The sequence below is a fragment of the Denticeps clupeoides genome, chromosome 2 (assembly GCF_900700375.1).
Source record: "Denticeps clupeoides chromosome 2, fDenClu1.1, whole genome shotgun sequence".
Classification (NCBI taxonomy): domain Eukaryota; kingdom Metazoa; phylum Chordata; class Actinopteri; order Clupeiformes; family Denticipitidae; genus Denticeps; species Denticeps clupeoides.
In genome coordinates, this window is record NC_041708.1 from 19431956 (window position 1) to 19453269 (window position 21314).

The 21314-nt window shown below is 41.8% G+C and overlaps 1 protein-coding gene across 6 annotated transcripts in view; it reads right to left on the reverse strand.

The window, feature by feature from the left end:
• dlgap1b (discs, large (Drosophila) homolog-associated protein 1b) overlaps positions 1-21314 on the reverse strand; it is a 112680-nt gene that overhangs the window by 19828 nt on the left and 71538 nt on the right. For 3 of the 6 annotated variants that reach the window (XM_028963785.1, XM_028963792.1, XM_028963818.1), the window contains 4 exons: positions 19845-21029; positions 17859-18073; positions 10914-11091; positions 7885-8125 (listed from right to left, as the gene is read on the reverse strand). In XM_028963785.1, coding sequence (XP_028819618.1) covers positions 7885-8125; positions 10914-11091; positions 17859-18073; positions 19845-20999 — 1789 coding nt within the window. In that variant the 5' untranslated portion in view covers positions 21000-21029. The remainder of the gene's footprint in view (positions 1-7884; positions 8126-10913; positions 11092-17858; positions 18074-19844; positions 21030-21314) is intronic. The other 3 variants (XM_028963801.1, XM_028963810.1, XM_028963828.1) reach the window with 3 other exon arrangements.

Genomic DNA, 21314 nt, shown 5'->3' on the forward strand with positions numbered 1-21314 from the left:
GTCCCTGTAACTACTGATTGCAAGTCACTCATGATAAGGGTGTCTGATAAATGCTGTAAATATAACATAGTACGTAAGGCAGAGAAAGAAAGGGGGGCACAGCGCCATCTTGTGTCAACTGGTAATGTCATTTTTTTTTACTTTGCTAAAATGTAAAGTAAAAGAGGTCAAAAGGTTTGTGCCTGTATTAAGACAATGGGTAGGTGGTCAAATGGTAATTTATATTAAATACAGTGAACACATCCTGCAGGTAGACACTTATTTGACTACTTCACTTGCTAATAGAAATAATAAACATTCATACAGAGAGTACTAGAAAAAAAAAGATTTAATTAAAAAAATTAAACCTTGAACCCTTCAGCCCTAAACTATTATTGACAGTATAAACGGGTGGTAGTAGCCTAGTGGATAACACACTCGCCTATTAACCAGACGACCCATTGTGTCCCTGAGCAAGACACTTAACCCTAAGTTGCTCCAGGGGGGGACTGTCCTTGTAACTACTGATTGTAAGTCGCTCTGGATAAGGGCGATAAATGAAATGGAAATGGAAATAAACGACAATTTAGATACTTGATTGTATCTAAGATTGACAAAGTTCTGTGGATGCAGAATGAAACGTCTCTACATTAAAGAAAGAAAGTCCAGTTTCCATGACTCAACTTTCAGACAAATTTACGTGGATGACTGAGAATCTTCACATTCATAAATGACAAAAATTGTCAAAAGTTGTTCATTTCTGTATTGTCAATCATTTTTAATTAGCTGTAGGTAATAGTAAGGTACATGATATAACTTGATTTTAATGTGGGCTTAACTGGAAGTCATGCCATGCTGGAAGAATCTCAGGTTTTTGCTCAAGCTGCCTTCAAGGGATGCTGTCTTTATAGCCTGGATAAAGAGGGCAAATAAATTCCTCTCATATGCGGCGCTGGCCAGCGGCAACTGTTACTGACATCATCTCCGCCTTTGCTCCAACAGCCTCAAGGACAGAACGGCACTGGATCATTATGATGTCATATTCACTATGAGAAATGCACTGTCTCCATGGTGCTCTACCAGCTTTGAATATTATACACACTAATAAACCATCCCTTGGTTTTAAAACATTAAAAATGTTTTGTTTTAGCACCTTATATGTGTATTCCAATAGGCAGAGAGACAGATGGACGGACAGCACACATACACACACACACACACACACACACACACACTCAACATAACATAAAAATTACATCATCTCTTCTACAGGAAGTCAGGGCCCATTCAACTTAATTAGTTTAGAGAGAAACAGTCAGAGTTGTGGGCGGATCCCTCTTGCTTGTAAACACACACACACACACACACACACACACACATACACACAGATCTGACTGGGGCTACTCTCCGTTCGCTATATTCCTTTAAATTCAGGCACTACTGACTGGGCTGGTGATTCTGTGCTTATTTATAGAGCGTGATATGGAATCCATCTGAAAACATGCCGAGGGAGGCGGCCGCATAGCTGGAGTTCTGGAGATGAGAGGCCCGAATGACTCATGATAGGGTGGGGTACAGTAACCATATCCCATACGCCAGTGATTCTACTGACCCCATTTCTGCCGGAGCCCGCGGATCACATAAACTCAATTCTGCTATCAGCTATGTTGGGGTATATTTAAATCTGGAATCACAGACACACACACACACACACACACACACACACACACACATATATATATATATATATATATATACACACATACACTCACACACACACACACATGCCTGTGAAGTTTCATACTGGCAGAGTGAAAGGTGAATGGCACCTGTTCCCCTTCATCAGGCACAAGCCGTAAAAATGGCCTCATTGCTTTCTCTGTATCACACACACACACACACACCCTTGCACACTCACACCTTTAATTCTGTATGTCCCGCATGACACTATAAACACAATAAAAGTGACTACAAGTACAAATTAAAACACAACGATGTACTGAATATTTTCATGTTTTAAGTATTTGTACATCTATATTATTTAGTAAATAGCACTTATTTAGACAGGAAACAGAGTGAACCTACATCCCACCACTTATCTTTTAAATATATACAAACATTAAACATACAAACATTTATCCCAAAAAGCGAAAATCTCATTACTCATTACTTCTACTCGTTAAGTAAACCACATTCAGAAATTTGATGGTGTATTGTGGCCATGGTTGCATGCATGAGTAAGCACAATCTCACACATACACACACACACACACAACACCCCCAAATAACACACGTCCATACGGGCCTTCTACTCACAGAGCTGTCGGATCCAGATGTCGCACATACCGCGTAATTTACGGTAAACGAATCCTGGGGACACGCGGGAAAGGAGGCAATGAAAGAGCTTTTGTTGGTTTACTGGCTGTAGCCACCGCGGACATCTCTCTCTCTCCCCCTCGCTCCCCCTCCCCCTCTCACTTTCTCTCCCTCTATCTCTCTCCCTACTTCGCTACCTCTCTTTTTTTCCAGCCCTCTCCTCCCGCCTCCCCTCTTTCTTTCTTTCTCTCCCTCCCTCTCTCTGCCTCTCTGACTCCCCCTCTCTGATATTTAACATCTAAACATCCTTTAAAGTCCATTTGTTTTTGATTCAAATAATTAAAAATTGAGCTTTACTCCCATTACGGGATCATGAAAGTTGCAGTATTGACCAATGCCAAGCTGGTTCATATTTTGTGATGATGGTGGTGGTAATTTCCCCTGCAACATCTGCACATATGTGTGTGTGTGTGTGTGTGTGTGTGTGTGTGTGTGTGTGTGTATATAAAATTAATCTGTCAACACATATTTAAAAAGTCACTATTTGATGAGAGCAGCTATTGCAACATTGTATTTCCAAGGGCATTTACAGAGAAGTCGTAATTAATGCCATAATTCCACTGCACAAATATCACAGGATTAAAAAGAGCCTGAACTATTTAAACTGTGGGCACAACCATTTCCTTGTCGGCATTAGATGAAAGCCACTGTACTACCTTCGAGGCCTTAATTAGAAATCAGTAGCTCTAGCCAGATAAGAAATCATGAGCAGGATATGTGCAGTACAGCATAGTTCCAGCAGGGGGCACTAACAAAACACAAGTGAGAGCAGCTTTATCTGAAAGATGATGGTTATCTAGGAAAATCAGGCAAACTAAAAGGTGGACAGTCAGACTGCATCAGTATATGGGTGGCAGACACATTTGTCTATGAACTAGAAGACACAGGTTCAAACCCCACTTACTACCATTGTGTCCCTGAGTAAGACTCTCTAGGGGGACTGTCCCTGTCACTACTGACTGTTAATTGATCAGGATGATACATTTACATTTACAGCATTTATCAGACACCGTTATCCAGAGCAACTTACAATCAGTAGTTATAGGGACAGTCTCCCTGGTTAGGGTTAAGTCCCCCTGGTTAGGGTTCATTAATGCTAAAATTCTACCCATTTCCTGTTTGTGCAATGATTTGATGCAATGGTTTTTGAAAAGTCTGCACACAGTGGTTCAAATCCAAATTATAAACCCAGCAATTCTCTGAACACTGTTTATATGCAAATGAACACAAACAGTAATAGGCTCTGTCCATCCTTTCAGCAGGGCTCAGTGTTTATTTAAGGACCGGAGAGAGCAAACAACTGCAGACAGACACACGCCCAATCACAGCGTGTTAAGGTCTGTTTCTGTGACCCTCTGCAACGTGGCCAGGCCAGAAATTGAAGGTGGGTCCTTCCAAACATGCCCTGCATTCCTGCTAATCACTGTGCCAGCAGTACAACTCTCTCTCTCTCTCTCTCTCAGTCAGTCTCCCCATGATGTCTCCTGCCCCAGATTTCACTATTCAAAATCTTGTTGGAATTCTCTCCATTGTAGGCAGACTGGTGCTAATGAGATGCATGTGGAATGATAAAATATTATTTAAAAAAATGTAAAAAATCTGTATGAACGAGTTTCTCTATGACCTGCATGCATGATTTTCTGAGTGTATGTTCTCTAGTTGCCTCTGTTTCTGCTTACTCTTGTGAAAATGTCTTCCCACATGATCGCTCTATGAGAAGGCCAAAAAATGCCAAACCTAATATCCAATATAAATCCATAGTCCAGTGAAAAAGCTAGCATTAGTCCAGCTGTGGTCGTCGTTTCTGCAAGTGTCACATAGGACAATGAAATTCTTACTCTGGGAGTCCTTCACAAACATAAAATAACATCGAAAGAAGACAATAGCGCGTGCTAGAGTCTCAAGTTGTTTCAAGGACAGAGGAGAAAGTTTAAAAACTGAACTACTCCATCACACTGTCACGGTCCCGGCGCGGGACCAGAATGTGAGCTCGTGTTGGAAGAAATGAGAAACCCCAGTGCGGCTGAACGCAAGGAGGCAGGTAAGTTTGATCAGAATAAGTCTTACTGGTTGGAGGGGAAGAAGGAGCCGAGTTGAGTTGACGGCTGCCAATCAATGACTGAGAGGCTGGCAGTGGCCATCTTGCCAATTTGTAGGAGTCACGTTACCTCCTCTCCGTGTAGCTCCCGGTCACATGGATGGAATCATGTGACACACACACACACCTACCAGCCCACCACAGTCATCAAACATTCAGTACAACAGCAAACTGTCCCCCTCACCACACACCAGCTGACACACACACGCACTTCATACAGAAGCATGCTTAACATGTGTGTGGCCGTCAGAACAGTGAGAAAATGAAAGAATATCTGAGGAATACTCTATTTTTGAGCATCATATGCAGAGCAAGGGGAAGTAGAAAAAAACACAGACAGATAAGAGGAGGAGGAGAGAAAGTTAGAATAAGGAACATGAAGTTGGATACACTGCAATATATTATACTATTTCTTTACTTGCATCAATATGTTAATAATGCTTTTTTAATAGCTGCATTCCAATGCAGGGTATTTAATACAAAACACAACATGACATATAAGGACAGGTAGACAATCAACGACCCGACAAGAACGGGTCAAGAACTAAGTGCTAACAATCTGGAATCTTGGGATCGACACACAGAACTCCAGTCTGGATCTTGGAGCTGGGGCACCCCTCTGGAGTCAGGCCATGACAGCATCATATATTATAACTGAGACCAGAGTTAAATGCTCAAACTGCAGTCCAGAAACCTCAAACCAGGGGTGTTACAGTAGAGTTTACAGGCCCAGGAGCTAAATTACAAGCATCATGAGTCAATATTTACTCTCTAAGACATGTCCATTCAGAATCTGAGCAATCTCTTGTTGAATTTCAATCACCATGAACAATCACCACATTGGTTGAGAACTGATGTAAAACAAGAATGGTATAAGTGGAGTGGGTAAAATGGGAAATAATGTAAAGTTCTGAAATATAATCACAAACAGCATTATTTTTCAAACAGATTTTTCAAATCACAATCCAATAAAAAACAATACAATTATGCATCACAGTTGCATAATTGTTTACTTAGTAGAAGTAAAAAAAAAATTATGTCACATGATCATGCAGTCAAATTAGTTGTAGTTGAGTGAAGAGAAAAAAGTGAAGTGATTGTCACATGTGATACACAGCAGCACAACACACGGTGCACACAGTGAAATTTGTCCTCTACATTTAACCCATCACCCTGAGTGAGCAGTGGGCAGCCATGACAGTGGGAGCAGTGCGTGGGGACGGTGCTTTGCTCAGTGGCACCTCAGTGGCATCTTGGCAGATCGGGATTCGAAACGGCAACCTTCTGATTACGGGGCCGCTTCCTTAACCGCTAGGCCACCACTGTCCCTTATGCCAGCAATAAGTTTGTCCTGAATTCATCAGTGAGTGTTCAGATCAGTAAGGTTTGGTACTTGGTAATTGTTCCATAATAGTTGGTGAAGACTGTGAGAGCATTCGCTGAACCAATGACAGGGCAAGAGGACCATGGCTTGAGCTGGTAAGGAAGATGCTGCGATGGCTGTACTGTCCCTTTCATGTGACAGCTATAGCAGAGTCGGTCACAGTCTGACTGGCCATCACCACAGAGGCCGTGTTTGTCTCTCCTATTATCGGACATCTATAGAAATGCAGATGACAGGGACTGGGCAAGAGAGGGAATGGAAGCTAAAGCTATTTAAAAAATTGCACATATCTTGCACAATCTGCACTCTCACATTTGATATATTGCAAAATGTTTGCTTAGTAAATCCCTCAGCCAACTGACAATGTGGAAAATGCACTGTGCAGCCCTGTTTTTTGTTTCACCGACGAGCAACCGAGGCTTTGATAAATGAAATAAATGTAAATACGTTGTGAAATGTTCAGCAGCAGCGGCCACTGTCAATACCTACCACCCCCTTCCCACAGACACTGTGAATGTGGAGCGTAAATGGTCAAAAAAAACATTACACAGAATCACAAGTAGAGCCTTCAACTAGAACCAAGCAGATCCCACTATTGTTACAACAATATGTTAAATGCATTTAATTGGCCTGATCTTACTGCTGGTATTATAGTATTATTATAGCAATAATAATTATCAATCTGCTCTCAGCTATTATACCGTGACTCATGAGAATGTGTAGGCCATGAAGAAAAAAAAAACATGAAACTGACATGATAAAAATGTTTAAGGTTACTAAAATGAATGCACACACAGCAAACACAGCAGACGGTGATTTAACGCATCACCCATAACTCCACATGTGTTCATTCATAGTTTTGATGCCTTCAGTGAGAATCTACCAATGTAAATGGTCATGAAAATAAAGAAAATACATTGAATGAGAAGGTGTGTTTAAACGTTTGGCCTGTACTGTATCTTAATGTTCATTTCACTGCTTAATTCAACGGGAAAATAGCTAAAATAGCTAAATAGCTAAAGAACAGAATCCCTGAACAAGTCATTTCTAACTCAATCACTACTCATGTAATTCAACTGCAGACACTGCAGACACAAAGATTGGTTGCAGCGGTTGAGCGCTGTTAGTAGCAAAGATTGATGGTGCTAGAGTACATTAAGGCTCACATTTTCTACCTAACCTGCTATTATGTAAACGGTAGGCGTGAATGTATGTTAAAGGGCTTCAGCTCACAATATAGAGGAAAAAGAACAGCACGGAATATCTGATGGAAGGTAACGAAGAGGATTTCACTAGGCTGCAATAAATTAGACTGCAGCTTGACTTTTACCACGAACACCATCAAATCAAAATAAAACACAGATTCCTAAGGAAATTAGGAAATTGATTGCACTTTAATTTTAATATCTTTATTGCTGCTTAATCCCACAAAACCTCTTGAATTTTCCCAATAAAGACCTAGGGCAAGGTAAGGTAAGGCATCCTCAAGATTTACATAAATAAAAAGACAAAACAAGAAAGAAACAGAATCCTCAACTATGTTTGCACATCCAGAACGAGCAAGCAGCAAGCATGACAGATGACTGAGCTTCTCTCATTTTAAAATCTTTTTATAAAACACCAAATTATTACACATCAACAAAAAGGGCATAGTTTCTCATCTTCAAGATACAGATAACTATAAATCTGATCATTCATATTTTATTTTAAGTCAATCCCGTGGATGCCACATTACTGAAGCCCCATGCTTAGCTCAGCTCCAAAGTCATTCAAAGGCTTAAAAAATTTGTGCCCCTAGAATTTGCAACTACTCTTGACATACTTTTCACAAACTTCGTGGAACAAATGCATGGGAAACAGGGGTTCAGATCATTTATACTGTTACCCCGGATGGCTTGTTGCATCATTTTATTTCTAGTTTCAACGTAAATATGTTGTGCAAAGAATGGTTTTATATTTTATTGGACAGTGCGTTATATTATTTGGTATCTTTATTATGATTTGAGATGTTTGAAATGAGTGGGCTGCATATTATTGTGCTTGGTACCTGTGCTGCTCTGGATGGTGCGGACAGTGGTGGTGCGGGGCGGTGAGATGGCCCTCACGGCCGACCGCTCGTCCTCTTCCTGCGAACAGCCCTTCTCGATGGCTCGCACGTAGCTGTGGCTGCGGATGCGGAAACAGCCAGGCAGTGGAAGGTCCAGCGCGTCCACCGCCTGCGATTCCAGCTCGCTGAAGACACTCTCGCACACGGCCTCTAGCTGGCCGTTCACCTCCACTTCACTCACCTGCAGGGGGCAGCAGCGAGTAGCAGGAAAGGTCCAGGGAGGATAGACAAGACCGGAGTTATGACTGATTTAGGCCTTCAAATGCTGGGATGTGGAGGTAGCATATGCATTTTGCCTGAGGAAGGTCACATTAGGTTACAGAGCAATTTTGCTTTCAGCTGGCGCATGTAGTGCTATGCTGAAATCTGAGCACTGTATTCCCAAATATCTATTGCAAACCAGCAAATGTTCACAGAATGAAAGATCCACACCAGCAGGTGAAGCCACCACTTCTCAGGACATCTGCACTTAAACATGCAATACAAATATTTTTTCACTCACTTATCATTACAAACACAGTCATGTCAAAATGTAGATATATATTAATAGATCCACAACTTAAGCTACACAAAACTGATCACGCATTTATCAAAGGTCAGTTTCTGATTACTGCAATTAAATTATTAAAATAAAGGTGGGGGTGTGTGTACTTGCTCGGGGTTGCTAATGAATGAACTCCAAAGTTCTGTAAAAGTGAAAGTAAGTGTAAATCTCAATAGTGCATTTACAGAACATTAATCAAATACCCCTTTATTTTTATACATGTTTGCTGGGCATTGCTCCACCAAACATTCTGTGATGAGAAAATGACCTCTGATGACTATTTAAATTGTAATATTCTACAATTGTGCAGATGAAGGACCAGTCTCACAAATAGCAATCAGTGAGCGGGATTATTTTTATCAGGGAATCCAGTATCCTGGAATTGAAAAAAATTGCACAAAAATCTAAATTCGAGCTAATTTAATGTCTTTACACAAAATTATTATGAACAGTTCATCCGGGCCTTAAGTAGAGCGAGAACAGATGAACACGGCAGTACACACACAGAGTTCAGGCTTTCTATAGTGCAGAGGGAAGGAAACTAATAGGTGGGAATGGGGCCATTCGGTTGATTGCATGAACCATTTCCCTCTGTAACAAAAGGGTGGGGTCTTGGAGGTTGCAGTTTTGTGAAACAAGGTGCAGGACACAGAAGGATTGTGACTGGATGATGATTTCATGCTAACGTTTCATCATGGGCAACACAACTGGAGGACTGAATGTACTGATGAGAGGAACATGCAGTCATATACAAAATTAAGGAATGGTTTGTAGATTTGTTCGTAGTAAAAAAAAAAAACAAAGCTATGTTTCAGAGAACTGCATTTACATTACATTTACATTTACAGCATTTATTAGACGCCCTTATCCAGAGCGACTTACAATCAGTAGTTACAGGGACAGTCCCCCCCTGGAGCAACTTAGGGTTAAGTGACTTGATCAAGGACACAATGGAGGTGAGTGGGATTTGAACCTGGAACTTCTGGTTCACAGTCGAGTGTGTTACCCACATCCAACCTAGACCCAGTTTCGCAAGTCTGTCAAAACTGCTGAGGTTTTACTAGGAAAGACTTCATTCTTGAAGTGTGTGAGACAGGCACTCAATGATGGGATGTGGTGAAAGAAGGATGGAGATCAGGAATGCTGGTGGTAATAGAATCAGGGCTGCAGAATCTACAGGACATGTGGACAAGTTCAGAGCAGTGGGCTGACCGGGCCTCCCATTATTTAAACTCACAGACACACACACACACACACACACACACACACACACACACACACACACACACACACTCAGACCTGTACTAGTGGCTCTGTTACATTGATGTCACACAGGAGTTTCCTGTACTTTCTGCAGGATGTAAGATGTCTGTTGCATATGGATGAGAGTTACTGATATTGGAGTTAGTAGTGTTGGATGAAGATTCTCCTTCGCACAACACATAGACATACACAAACACACACACACACACACACACACAAACTGACAAAATATTTGTTTAATATCTTTGTGATGATGACCATGAAAGTCTGATATTAAAGCGAAATGCTGCATATCAAGTTGTTAGTGACTATGAAATCAGTATGAAATAACATGATATTTAAAAGTATGCTTGCTGCCTGGATATAACTGAAGCTATGCAGTCTCAAAGTAATGGTATGTTAAAGTATTAATTTATCTGAAATGTGTGTATTATGTTATTTCCAGCTGCCAGGTGGAAGATTCTTACTTCAAGTTCCTGAACAGAATTTGCACATTACATGTGGAATGTGGTTCGACAAGACTGGAATTCCCAATTACCACCTCACACAACTTCCCCTTCGTAAGCTCATTTACCTCCCTTTTCCTTCCCTTTATATAGCAGTAGATAGACTCAATGGCTACAGTTGCGCCTTTGTTGCACACGTGGACACAAATAGACATACAGAAACACACCCACACACGTTGTTGTTCTTGTTCTTTAGCCCCTTCAACAGGTACCTGATTGTATGGCTGTGCAACATGATGATGGAACAAAAAAGTCATTTCTTTTCATGCTCTATTGTTTATTTCAGGGCATCACCACCAGGGTTACATATCATCTGGTGACCTGCATGTGCACATGTTGCATGTGTTTAACAAATGGAAACATGTCCTGGTCTGAAAGCATGTTATATTTTATATATTTATGATTTGGGGGCTTATATATGACTTTTGGTATTGGTCAAAATAAATTGTTACAAACAATTCCAAGTACCATTCATTGTTGAGTATAAAAAAGAAATAGTACTTTTCATGTTGTCAATTTACAGTACTATAATGTGGTATGTTTCAACATATATAAATATTGATATCATATTGCACAACCCTACTTGCTTCCTCCCAGCTGCACTTTTGTGGGGATGATGGGTCTTTTTTTTAATAGTAGAGGAGCGGAGAACCAACCTGACTGATGGTGCTCATGGCTCGCATGTAGCTCTCGTTGCGTGAGCGGAATTTGGGGGAGGCCAGCAGCCCGACTGGGTCTAAACTATCCAGACTTCGGTTGATTGACACCTCACTCACCGCACGTAGGTAGCTGTGACTGCGGATCTGCAGCTTCGGGGAATGCTCCGAACTGATCCTAAAGAGAGAAAGACAGAGAGAAATAATCTGGTGATGTGTACCCATGTGTTAATTTCATCTTAATTTTTCACTATTTAAAAATAACTAATTATTATTATAGAGGGAAAAGACAGCCAGTTACAACTGGTAAAAGGAGTTTCTTCATCATATCCTGAGAGTAACTGGTAGAACATATGCACTGCTCAAAAATTAATAGGAGCACAAAAATAAGACATCCTAGATCTGATTGAATGAAATATTTGTATTAAATTGTTTGTTCTTTGAAGAGTTGAATGGGCTGACAACAAAATCACACAAAAATTATTCATGGAAATCAAATGCCAATCCATAGCATTAATACCTTTGTCTTGCAGAAACTGCTGACACTCTCCAGCTACATGAGGTCTAGCATTAGGAGGAACCCAGGGCCAACCGCACCAGCATATGGTGTCACAAGGGGTCTGAGGATCTCATCTCGGTACCTAATGGCAGTCAGGCGACCACTGGCGAGCACATGGAGAGCAGTGCAGAAGCCCCAAACACATGCCACTCCACACCATTACTGACAAACTGACAAACCAGTCATGCTGGAGGATGTTGCAGGCAGCAGAACATTCTCCACATTATTTCCAAACTCTGTCACATGTGCTCAGTGTGAACCTGCTTTCATCTATGAAGAGCACAGGGCACCAGTGGTGAATTTGCCAATCTTGGTGATCTCTGGCAAATGCCAAACGTGTTGCACAATGTTGGGCTGTAATTCTGACCCTTTTGCAGTCACGTGCACATTTGTGGCCTGCTGGAGGTCATTTTGCAGGCAGTACTCCTCCTGTTCCTCCTTGTACAAAGGCAAAGTTGCGGTCCTGCTGCTGGGTTGTTGCCCTCCTACGGCCTCCTCCACGTCTCCTGATGTACTGGCCTGTCAGCAAATTTTCTTGCCACAGCTCACATTGATGTGCCATCCTGGATGAGCTGCATTACCAGAGTCACTTGTGTTGGTTGTCTTTTGAACTGTCAGGATTGCCTGCAGCTGGGCTCCACACCTGACTCCAATCCTGACGCCCCATAAATGCCGGATGTTTCCGCCCCTTCTAGGTCTCCGGCATTTTCGTGAACTTCATTTGGCAACCGTGTGTATGTTTGTGATTTGAGTTCTGGCAATCGCCACACGCCTACGGGTTAGTTTCAGTTCTTTATTTACGTTAAACTGTTTTCGGCCACCGCGCCATTGTTTCTTTGAGTTTATTGTTTGTTTATGAATAAAACCCCTTTTCAACATGTCAGACCTCTGCACTTCCTTCCCCCGTAAGTCCGTAGTCGTGACATAGTTCAGAATTCAAAAACCCTTTCTTGTATGGTGAGATGATGATCATGTTGAAGAAGGTGTGTTAGACTTAATCCAAAAACACATATGAAACCCTGCCATAAAAAAGATTACTATGAAAGATACATGAAGTGATGACAGTGAAATCTATTCTCGGAGATCATAACCTAAAGCTTAAATACCACCTTCTCACAAATTCGGCCTGTTAGTGTAGAACTGTGCATAAAGAAGAGAAGCACACCGCCATGCAGTACATGACAACAGCACCCTATATTCCTGCACTCACATACACTGTGGCCTGTCACTCTATATTTGCTTGCGTTTAATAGAGAAGAGGCATTAATGTTACACGTGGATGGATATCACACACACACCCATGCACACACACACAAACACAATGCCTCCAGGTCCAGTCAGTCTTCATTATAAATGCAGGCCTTAAAAAGAAATGTAGTGAAACAGCAAGAGAAGCAACCTTAGTCATTCTGGGGTGGAATGGGGATGAGGGGAGGAGAGGCGGGGCACCAGCACACAGCATGGCGCACACACACACACACACACACACACACACCATTCACTCACATACTCACGCCTATGAATCGGCAATTCACCAAAAAAGGTGCATGGTTTTGAAAGGTGTGGAAACCGGAAAACCAACATGGGGAGAGCAAGTAACCTCCTCCAGCTGATATTCAAACTCACAACCTTGTAAATAATAATAATCATGATAATAATAATAATAATAATAAAACTATGTTAAACTAATAGCGCGTTCTCGTTGTATGTTTGTATAAATGTGTTCTGAAATGTAGGGCAGTGATAAAAAACATCTGTTCTCATTGGGAGAAGCTGTTGCCATGAATCATCATGATTAGACCTAAATGTCTCTTTAATCTTTCTGCTTCAAGTGCATTAAAAGCATCAAAAGTATAGCCTGTTTATCAGTGGTGTGATGTAGGGATTGGTATTGAGAACCTTTACCTTTCCACTGAAACTTGACTGGAGTAAAATGAGTATGGACCTGACTAAGACTAATAAAGACTAAAAGGACAGATTGATGCAAAGACTAGACAAAAACTAAGATTTCATCAGGCTGCCAAAAACAACTTTACTAACAAGACACTGGAATGGCGCTGGACTGGTTCATTCTAAAATTTCTTGGACAAACTGTACTTATGTAACGGTAATTCATTCTAACACAGCAGCTTTTTCAAATTCATTATTATGGCCATGTTGCTAAATAAATACTAGAAGGACAGTGTTCCCCTACTCCTCTCCCCCTTCCCATTTCACCAAAAAAAGCTAATGATTTGATGATTACAGAGTGACGTGAAGTGATTGTCATTGTGATACACAGCAGCACAGCACAAGGTGCACACAGTAAAATTTGTCCTCTGCATTTAACCCATAACCCTGAGTGAGCAGTGGGCAGCAATGACAGGCGCCCGGGGAGCAGTGTGTGGGGACGCTGCTTTTGCTCAGTGGCACCTCAGTGGCACCTTGGCACATCGGGATTCGAACCGACAACCTTCTGATTACGGGGCCGCTTCCTTAACCGCTAAGCCACCACTGTGCATATTTTTTGCATTCAGGCTGCACCTGTTAGGCTATAAGTGGGTTGGGCAAATTCGACCTTGCACCCTAGTTTCAAGGTGTGATTACACCTTGTAATTGGCAGCACTGACTGAATGAGGCAAAGTAGGTGTACATTTAACAATGTTTTTATTTATTTCTTTGCTATGTAGCATAAATCTGGCCTACAGTCAGCAAAGGGGGATGTGTGAAAGCCCAGTTTACTCTGAACAGACAGGTACCCAGCAAAATTGTTTCCCAACATCAGACAAGCCTCTTCTGCTGTGCTGCACTGTGGTTTATGACACAGTCCTTTTATAACCTGCATTAGGGTTCTTTTTTGACCCATTCTTCCACCTTGCCTTGATTTTTTCTGCAGATGATTTTCAGATTTCTGGAGTAACATGGCTCATGGATGTTCCATGGCTGGGTGGACGGACCAGTGAAAGGACCTTGCTCTTTTGACCAACAAAAGCACATCCAAGGTCAGCAGCAAATTCTTCAATATGGTAGCAGTATTTTTTTGCCACAGCTCATCCTGGTAAGCACATTTGGCAGTGGGAGGTTTTTTTTTTTTGCTTTGGCCAGGCTGTGGATTTTCTGCCAGCGAAGCTGCATTTTAAAGATGAAGTTAAAAAAACACATCTCTGAATACTTATAAGAGTAGGAACCTCCTTCCACTTCAAAGTCATTTCAAGCCAAATAGACGAAGACATAAGCCCATACATGTTTTTTCCATTATGCATCAGATCTGTCAACGTTTCTTCTGTACTTTGTCCTTCTGTGGAATCAGGGCAGACGCTTTCAATATCCTCCATCAACTTTGCAAACTGACAGTTCACTTGCTGCCTAATAAATCCACCACTTGACAGAATCCAGTTTCACAAGATAACCAATGTTCTTCACTTCACAAGTCAGTGGCCTTTTCTGTGTGTGTCAGCTTGCTCTAACATTTTGAATGCTAAAATATGATACTCTCTCTTTCACACATACACACACACACACGCACACACACACACACACACACACACACACACACACACACACACACACACACACACACACACACTACAGAATGTATTAAAAACCCTTTCGTGGGCCTTAAGAAATGTTTTTACATGACTTCACATGCATATGGCCACAGAGATAAAACATAAATGTCTCACAGAAATATATGGAATTCTTATGTTCTATTAAATATTTAATTTATGCACTGAGTGGAAAGATTATTCCATGAAATGGAATTCCATTATTCCATTAAAAGCCTGTCTTCTGACATAAGAACTTAAATAACACAACTCCCTTAAGATTTAAAAAAAACTCCAACACGCAAAAGTCCAGAAATAAAATTTAACGTTCTGTTTGGCACCACCTTATAAATTGCTTTTACAACATTAAAGAGATAAGCACTGTTATTTATCTTTCACTATTAAATACAGTGATCGAAAAAAAGGGAACTCTTAAACAACACAATGTAACTCCAAATCAACCACACTTCTGTGAAATCAAACTGTCCACTTAGGAAGCAACACTGACTGACAATCAACTTCACATGCTGTTGTGCAAATGGAATAGACAACGGTGGAAATTATAAGCAGGTGGAGACCACAGACCACTTCTCACTTCCTATGCTTTCTGGCTGATGTTTTGATCACTTTTGAATGCTGGTGGTACTTTCACTGGTACTAGGTAGTGCAGCTCATCCTGGATCAGCGTGGTGTCCAGATCATGAAGGCGCTACCAGGAGACAGGCCAGTACATCAGGAGATGTGGAGGAGGCCGTAGGAGGGCAACAACCCAGCAGCAGGGCTGCTACCTTCGTCTTTGTGCCAGGAGGAACAGGAAGAGCACTGCCAGAGCCCCGCAAAAGGACCTCCAGCAGGTCACAAATGTGCATCTGTCTGCTTAAATGGTCAGAAACAGACTCCATGAGGGTGGTTTGAGGGCCCGACGTCCACAGGGGGGGGTTGTGGTTACACAAGTGGCATTTCACAAGTTGGATCAGCCTGTAGTGTTTTTCCACTGTAGTGACTCCAATTCCAGACCTTCATGGGTTGATAAATTTGATTTTCATTGATATTTTTGTGTGATATTGTAATTATTTAATAAGAATATTTCATTCATTCAGATCTAGGATGTCTTATTTTTGTGTTCCCTTTATTTTTGAGCAGTGTATTCTTGGATCCAGTGCTTCCAAAGCACTTATTCTGTCCCATTGAGTCCCTGAGCAAGACATGTAACTGTTAGTGTCACCAGGGGGACTGTCCTTATAACTATTGATAGTAAGTCGCTCCGGATAAGGATGTCTGTTAAATGCTAATTGTAATGAGACCCCTGCTTACTGACCAGGAACAGACTCCAAATTTAGCAACACTGGCTCCATGGCTTGCAATTGGTTATTTTTTCTGCAGTTGTGGAATGCTGCCCCATATTTAATCCTTTATATTGCATGAGCCAATCAGTCTCTGTCATAACATCTTCTTCCTCCTAGTCTCATGTTCCTTTTATGTCAATATCAATTTGTCTACCTCCATATCGCTCTCTCTTGCCTTCCCATTCACTGGCACAGTCAATTGAATTATCTATTGTCTGTGTTCCAATTGTGTTTCACATATGCCATGAAGGGTGTTCATAGCTAACTGCAGTCACACCGAAATATTACATTGCATTATGTGAAACATCCACCTATCCACATTCAACAGACAATTCCACTTGCCACACGAGTAATGCATGTAAAACTGTTCAAATATTTCTTTACCTTACAATGTACATCTTTCAGCCAAACGTTATGATGGGTGAAGTGACTAAGATTAATCACCCTGTACACTGGCATCTTTCAGAGGTTTTGTCCAATGTCAAATGACATGTTGTCTTTGCAGTTCATGTGTTGGACACATAAAAAATGGGCAAGTGTAAGGATCTGAGCAATTTTGACAAGAACCAAATTGTGATGACTATCATCACATCTGGAGTAATGGTCCAAGGAAAGAAATCCAGTGACCCAGTGAGAGGATCATGGGTGGCCAAGAATTATGTATGAGGCGAGTGCAGTCTGATCCAATCGAAGAACTACTGTAGCTGAAAACTGTTCAGTTCAGGCTGGTTCTAATAGAATGTTGTCACAGTTTACACAGATGCCCTTATCCAGAGCTACTTACAATCAGTAGTTACAGGGACAGTCTTGCTCAGGGACACAATGGTAGTAAGTGGGATTTGAACCTGGGTCTTCTGGTTCATAAGCAAGTGTGTTACCCACTAGGTTACTACCACCTTAACAGTTTGTTGTATATGGGGTTTTGTAGCTGAAGAACGGTCACCAATGTTAACCTACTTCCCTGCAATAATGTTTCATGAATGCGTTGAAGAACACAGCAATGTGTTTTAGGCCTGGCCTCCAAATTCACCAGCTCTCAATACAATTGAGAATCTGAGAAAAGTACTGGAAAGTCTGATCCATGGAGGTACTCCCTCACAACTTTTAGAACTTAAAGGATCTACTGGTACCTTGGTAACAGATACTACCTCAACTTCCATTGCATTTTTAGTTACAAGTTTATATAATTGCTACTACAATATTAAGACACTTAATATAAAAAGTTCATTTAAGCCACAGGTTCATGAAACGAAAAGCCCTTTTTTCATAATCAGGACTGTCAAAATGAAACAACAATGCTTACAAAAACATAACTTCACTCGACATAAATGCAGCTGATTGGCTGGTGTTTATGTCAGGTAATGTGCGACTGGTTGGCCAATGCATTCCCAGAGACATTTGAATAAATTGACTAGACTGGCTGGCACTTGCTCTGCTCTTCTGTTTGTACATCCTTGCTGATGTAAGCAATGTATGCTGATTTTCCTTGAGTCATAGGTCTCATACACGCACTTACTTGAGAGTGGTCATCTCAGTAAGTGAGGGCTGTGTGGCTTTCAGGTAGCTGGCTCTGCGCGTCTGTGCTTTTGGGGAGTGTTTGGGACTGATGTCCGATTCGCCACTGTCGTCCTCCGCCATAGCCTTTATGTAGCTGCCGCTGCGCATCCGCCTGCAGGGAATCTCGTCATCCCCACCCAGCGCTGGCAAGCCCCTCCAGTCATTCTGTGGAACCTGTAAGCAAAATATTTGAAAGGCTTTAAATACGGAATTGAATCGAATTGTTAACATGCAAAATTACCACATGCAGAATTGCAAGCACAAAAAACACGATGATGAACATGATGAAGACGCAGTTCACACACATACATTCTCATTGCCTTAAATCACATACTTCAGAGATCATGGGAGCCTGCATACAAATCAGCCCAGCCTTCTTTCTATACCAGGGTACTGGCCTCTGCATGGCCTAAACAATGGGATGCAGGGTCAGCTCAGAGCCCTGCCTCACACTGCTACTCTGGGAGGGGCTGATCCCAGGTCAGCACTACAGGGAACACTACCTCATGGAGCCTGTCTGTCTGATGTTGGGTAATAGGTGCCAGGTTTCTGGTCATGATCTTCCTTTGGCCAGTCAGTGACTCGCAAGGCATACTAAAACCCGAGAAGCTTTTCTTTCTTTCTTTGCCTCTGGTGGTCTTTTAGACCTTCGTACTTAACAAAGAAAGTGAGAAAGTGAAGGATAGAGAGGAAGTAAGTGATCTCAGCCTTGTCAAAAAAGGAGAATGAGTTGGGGAGGGTGGAGAAAGACAAAGAGAGTGTTGTCCACTGAGGTCAGTGGTGCTCTTCAGACTGAGTGGGTTTTGTAGACAAGGGAGAAAAAAGGCAAGAGAGATGTGTGTGTGTGTGTGTGTGTATGAATGATCGTAGATGGTGTAAATTTTCTTGGTGAGCTGATGTAGCTATGGAAACTGACAGAGTCACCAAAAAGCACCTTGTGGGACAAAGCGTACTTTTGTACTTATTACTAAGAATTATTTAACCACAATGATTGTCCATAATTGTCAAATTACAAGTAATAGCTGTTTTATAGGACTTCTATTAAACCAGATTAACCAACTCAGTCCTTGGCTAGATTCAAGAATCATGACTTGACATGTTTGTCGACTTGGAATGATCTGCCCTGATTATCTGTGCTGATGTATAAATTAGATACTTAATGCTGAATATGCAATAAACTGATTACATCTGGGTGAGAACCAGAGGTGTATAATTTACACTCTGGAGTGAAATAGAGATATAGAAATCAAATTAAAACTATTGATTAATTCATTATTTTGCCAAAATCATAAAATCTTAATCAACTTAAATAATTTTACAGTCGGAAAGTAGTAATTCAGTTTCTAGTAATTCAGGCTGCAGTCATTTTCTATTTATCTGTTAAAGTTTCTTAAATGTCACTAAATGTTGTCTCTTGTCTATGTGGATCAAATCATCACCAAATCATCATCATCTGTAGGGCCTGTCAAAGTCAATTGATACATATTGTATGTGATTATGGTTTATATAAGAAATAAATGTTATTGTTGTTCTTGTTTTTTTTTCTATTAATATTTGCCTGTTTTATGTTTGTTTGAAACACATAATAAATACACACATAAATAACAATATAAATACATTTACACACACAGATTTACACACGCGCGCATATATATATATTCACAATTAACAAAGGCATGCACAGTTCAAGCAAATTGTTAAAAAAATATATTAATGTTAAAATTTCTAAATTAATTAAAAATGAATGACAGACAGAATGTCAGGATGGGGAACATGCTTACTTTATGAAAGTACTAATGCAACAAATGAGAAGGAAAAGAGAAGAAGCCTTCAGAGGCCTTTCTCTTTCACAAAAATCCCCCCCCAAAAAAACAGGTTTACAGCGGGGAGTACAACTGCATGGGTGATGATGAGGATGATGACACCAATGCTGATCTCAGCCTACCTGGAGAAACTGACAGGCATGGCCCGGTGGAAAGGGTGGTGCTTTGATTAACGCCTTATCTAGGTTTACATTCCCCTTCTGGAAAACCTGTCGGGCTCTGCTCACCGTCAGAGTGCTAGACCAAGAGCTCTTCTTTAGCAGGGCCGCGGTGGCATCTCCTGTGAGGGGTCCTCCAAAGCCCACCGTCAGCCCAGAGCAGGTGGAGCACTTCCCTACATCATTATTGCTCTGTGACGTTTTCAGTTGCCTCGCCGCACTGCCACCTAGCGTGTTGTAAGTCTCCAGGAAGTAGTGTGACTGCGACTTCTCTGGGTGGCGTCCCATCGTCATGACACCTGAAGGTCGGTGGTAGAGGCATACCTGACGGGGGTCCAGTGTGTCATCAGAGCTCCAGTAGCCTGAAACTGGCGAACGCAGTCTGCATGTTTTGGACTCTGCTCGGTTCCGATCTTTGCTTTTGCTGTGTTTGTTGTTCGTCTGCTTGGTTAGTGTAGCCTGCAACGATGCGTTGTTAGCGGCCGGGATGATGGCCAGTGCCATGCTGTTGTTATTCACCGAGTCAGGGCTTAATGCCTCATTCCCATTGACAGAACCACGAGTTGGACCCTCAAGGGAGTGTGACTTGGTGAAGAGTTTCTGCACGGAGTGTACGAGATGACGGATGCGACTAGGGCTATCACTGCGTGTGTGTTCGAGTGCGTGTGCCGTCCGTTTGTATTGCAAGGTGTGGTAGCCATCCCTCCTCACGGGCTGCTGCCGCTCGAACTGCTCCAGCAGAGTGGCCGGGACTACTGGAGACTGGCAGGCGGGCTGTGTGGGTTTAGCTTTAGTGCTCAGGATAGGATTGCTGGGTCCAATGTATGGAACCAGAGCGCACTCATCCTTTAGCTCGTGGTGAGAGCTGTAGTGCTGTCGCCGTGGAAACGTGCTGCAAGACAGGTTGCCATAAGGTCCTGAACCACCCCCTCCACCTCCGGTGCACTCTGACTGGCAGCCATAGTAAGCGTGGTGGTTGTCAGCTGCAGGTTTATGGGCGCTGGGTGGACCAAGAGAGTAGGGACGTCTTTCTGAGTGATGGTTCAGTGAATCGTAAGAGGGGTCAGAGGTCAGAGTGTGGTGGTGGCTACGACTGGACGAGAGACCTTTCATAGTCATCCTTCAATTCATCCAAATATCCAACTGCCACTGAGGACAAAAGACAAAGTGACAGAGATGAAAAAGAAATTCAGGCTACACCACTTTCAAGGTTGTCAGATTGATGTACAGTTGACACTACACAACCATCACACTGCACCACTGCTAGGCAACACACTGCACAACCTTTAATTTGTAAGGTAACTGAATACATATAACAGTGATGCATATTCAACATATTTTTAAAATCATTACTGAATGCAGAATGAAGTTATAAAAAACAGAATACTTTTAGAATACATCTGCTCTGACACAAAAAAACTCTGCTTTGTATGC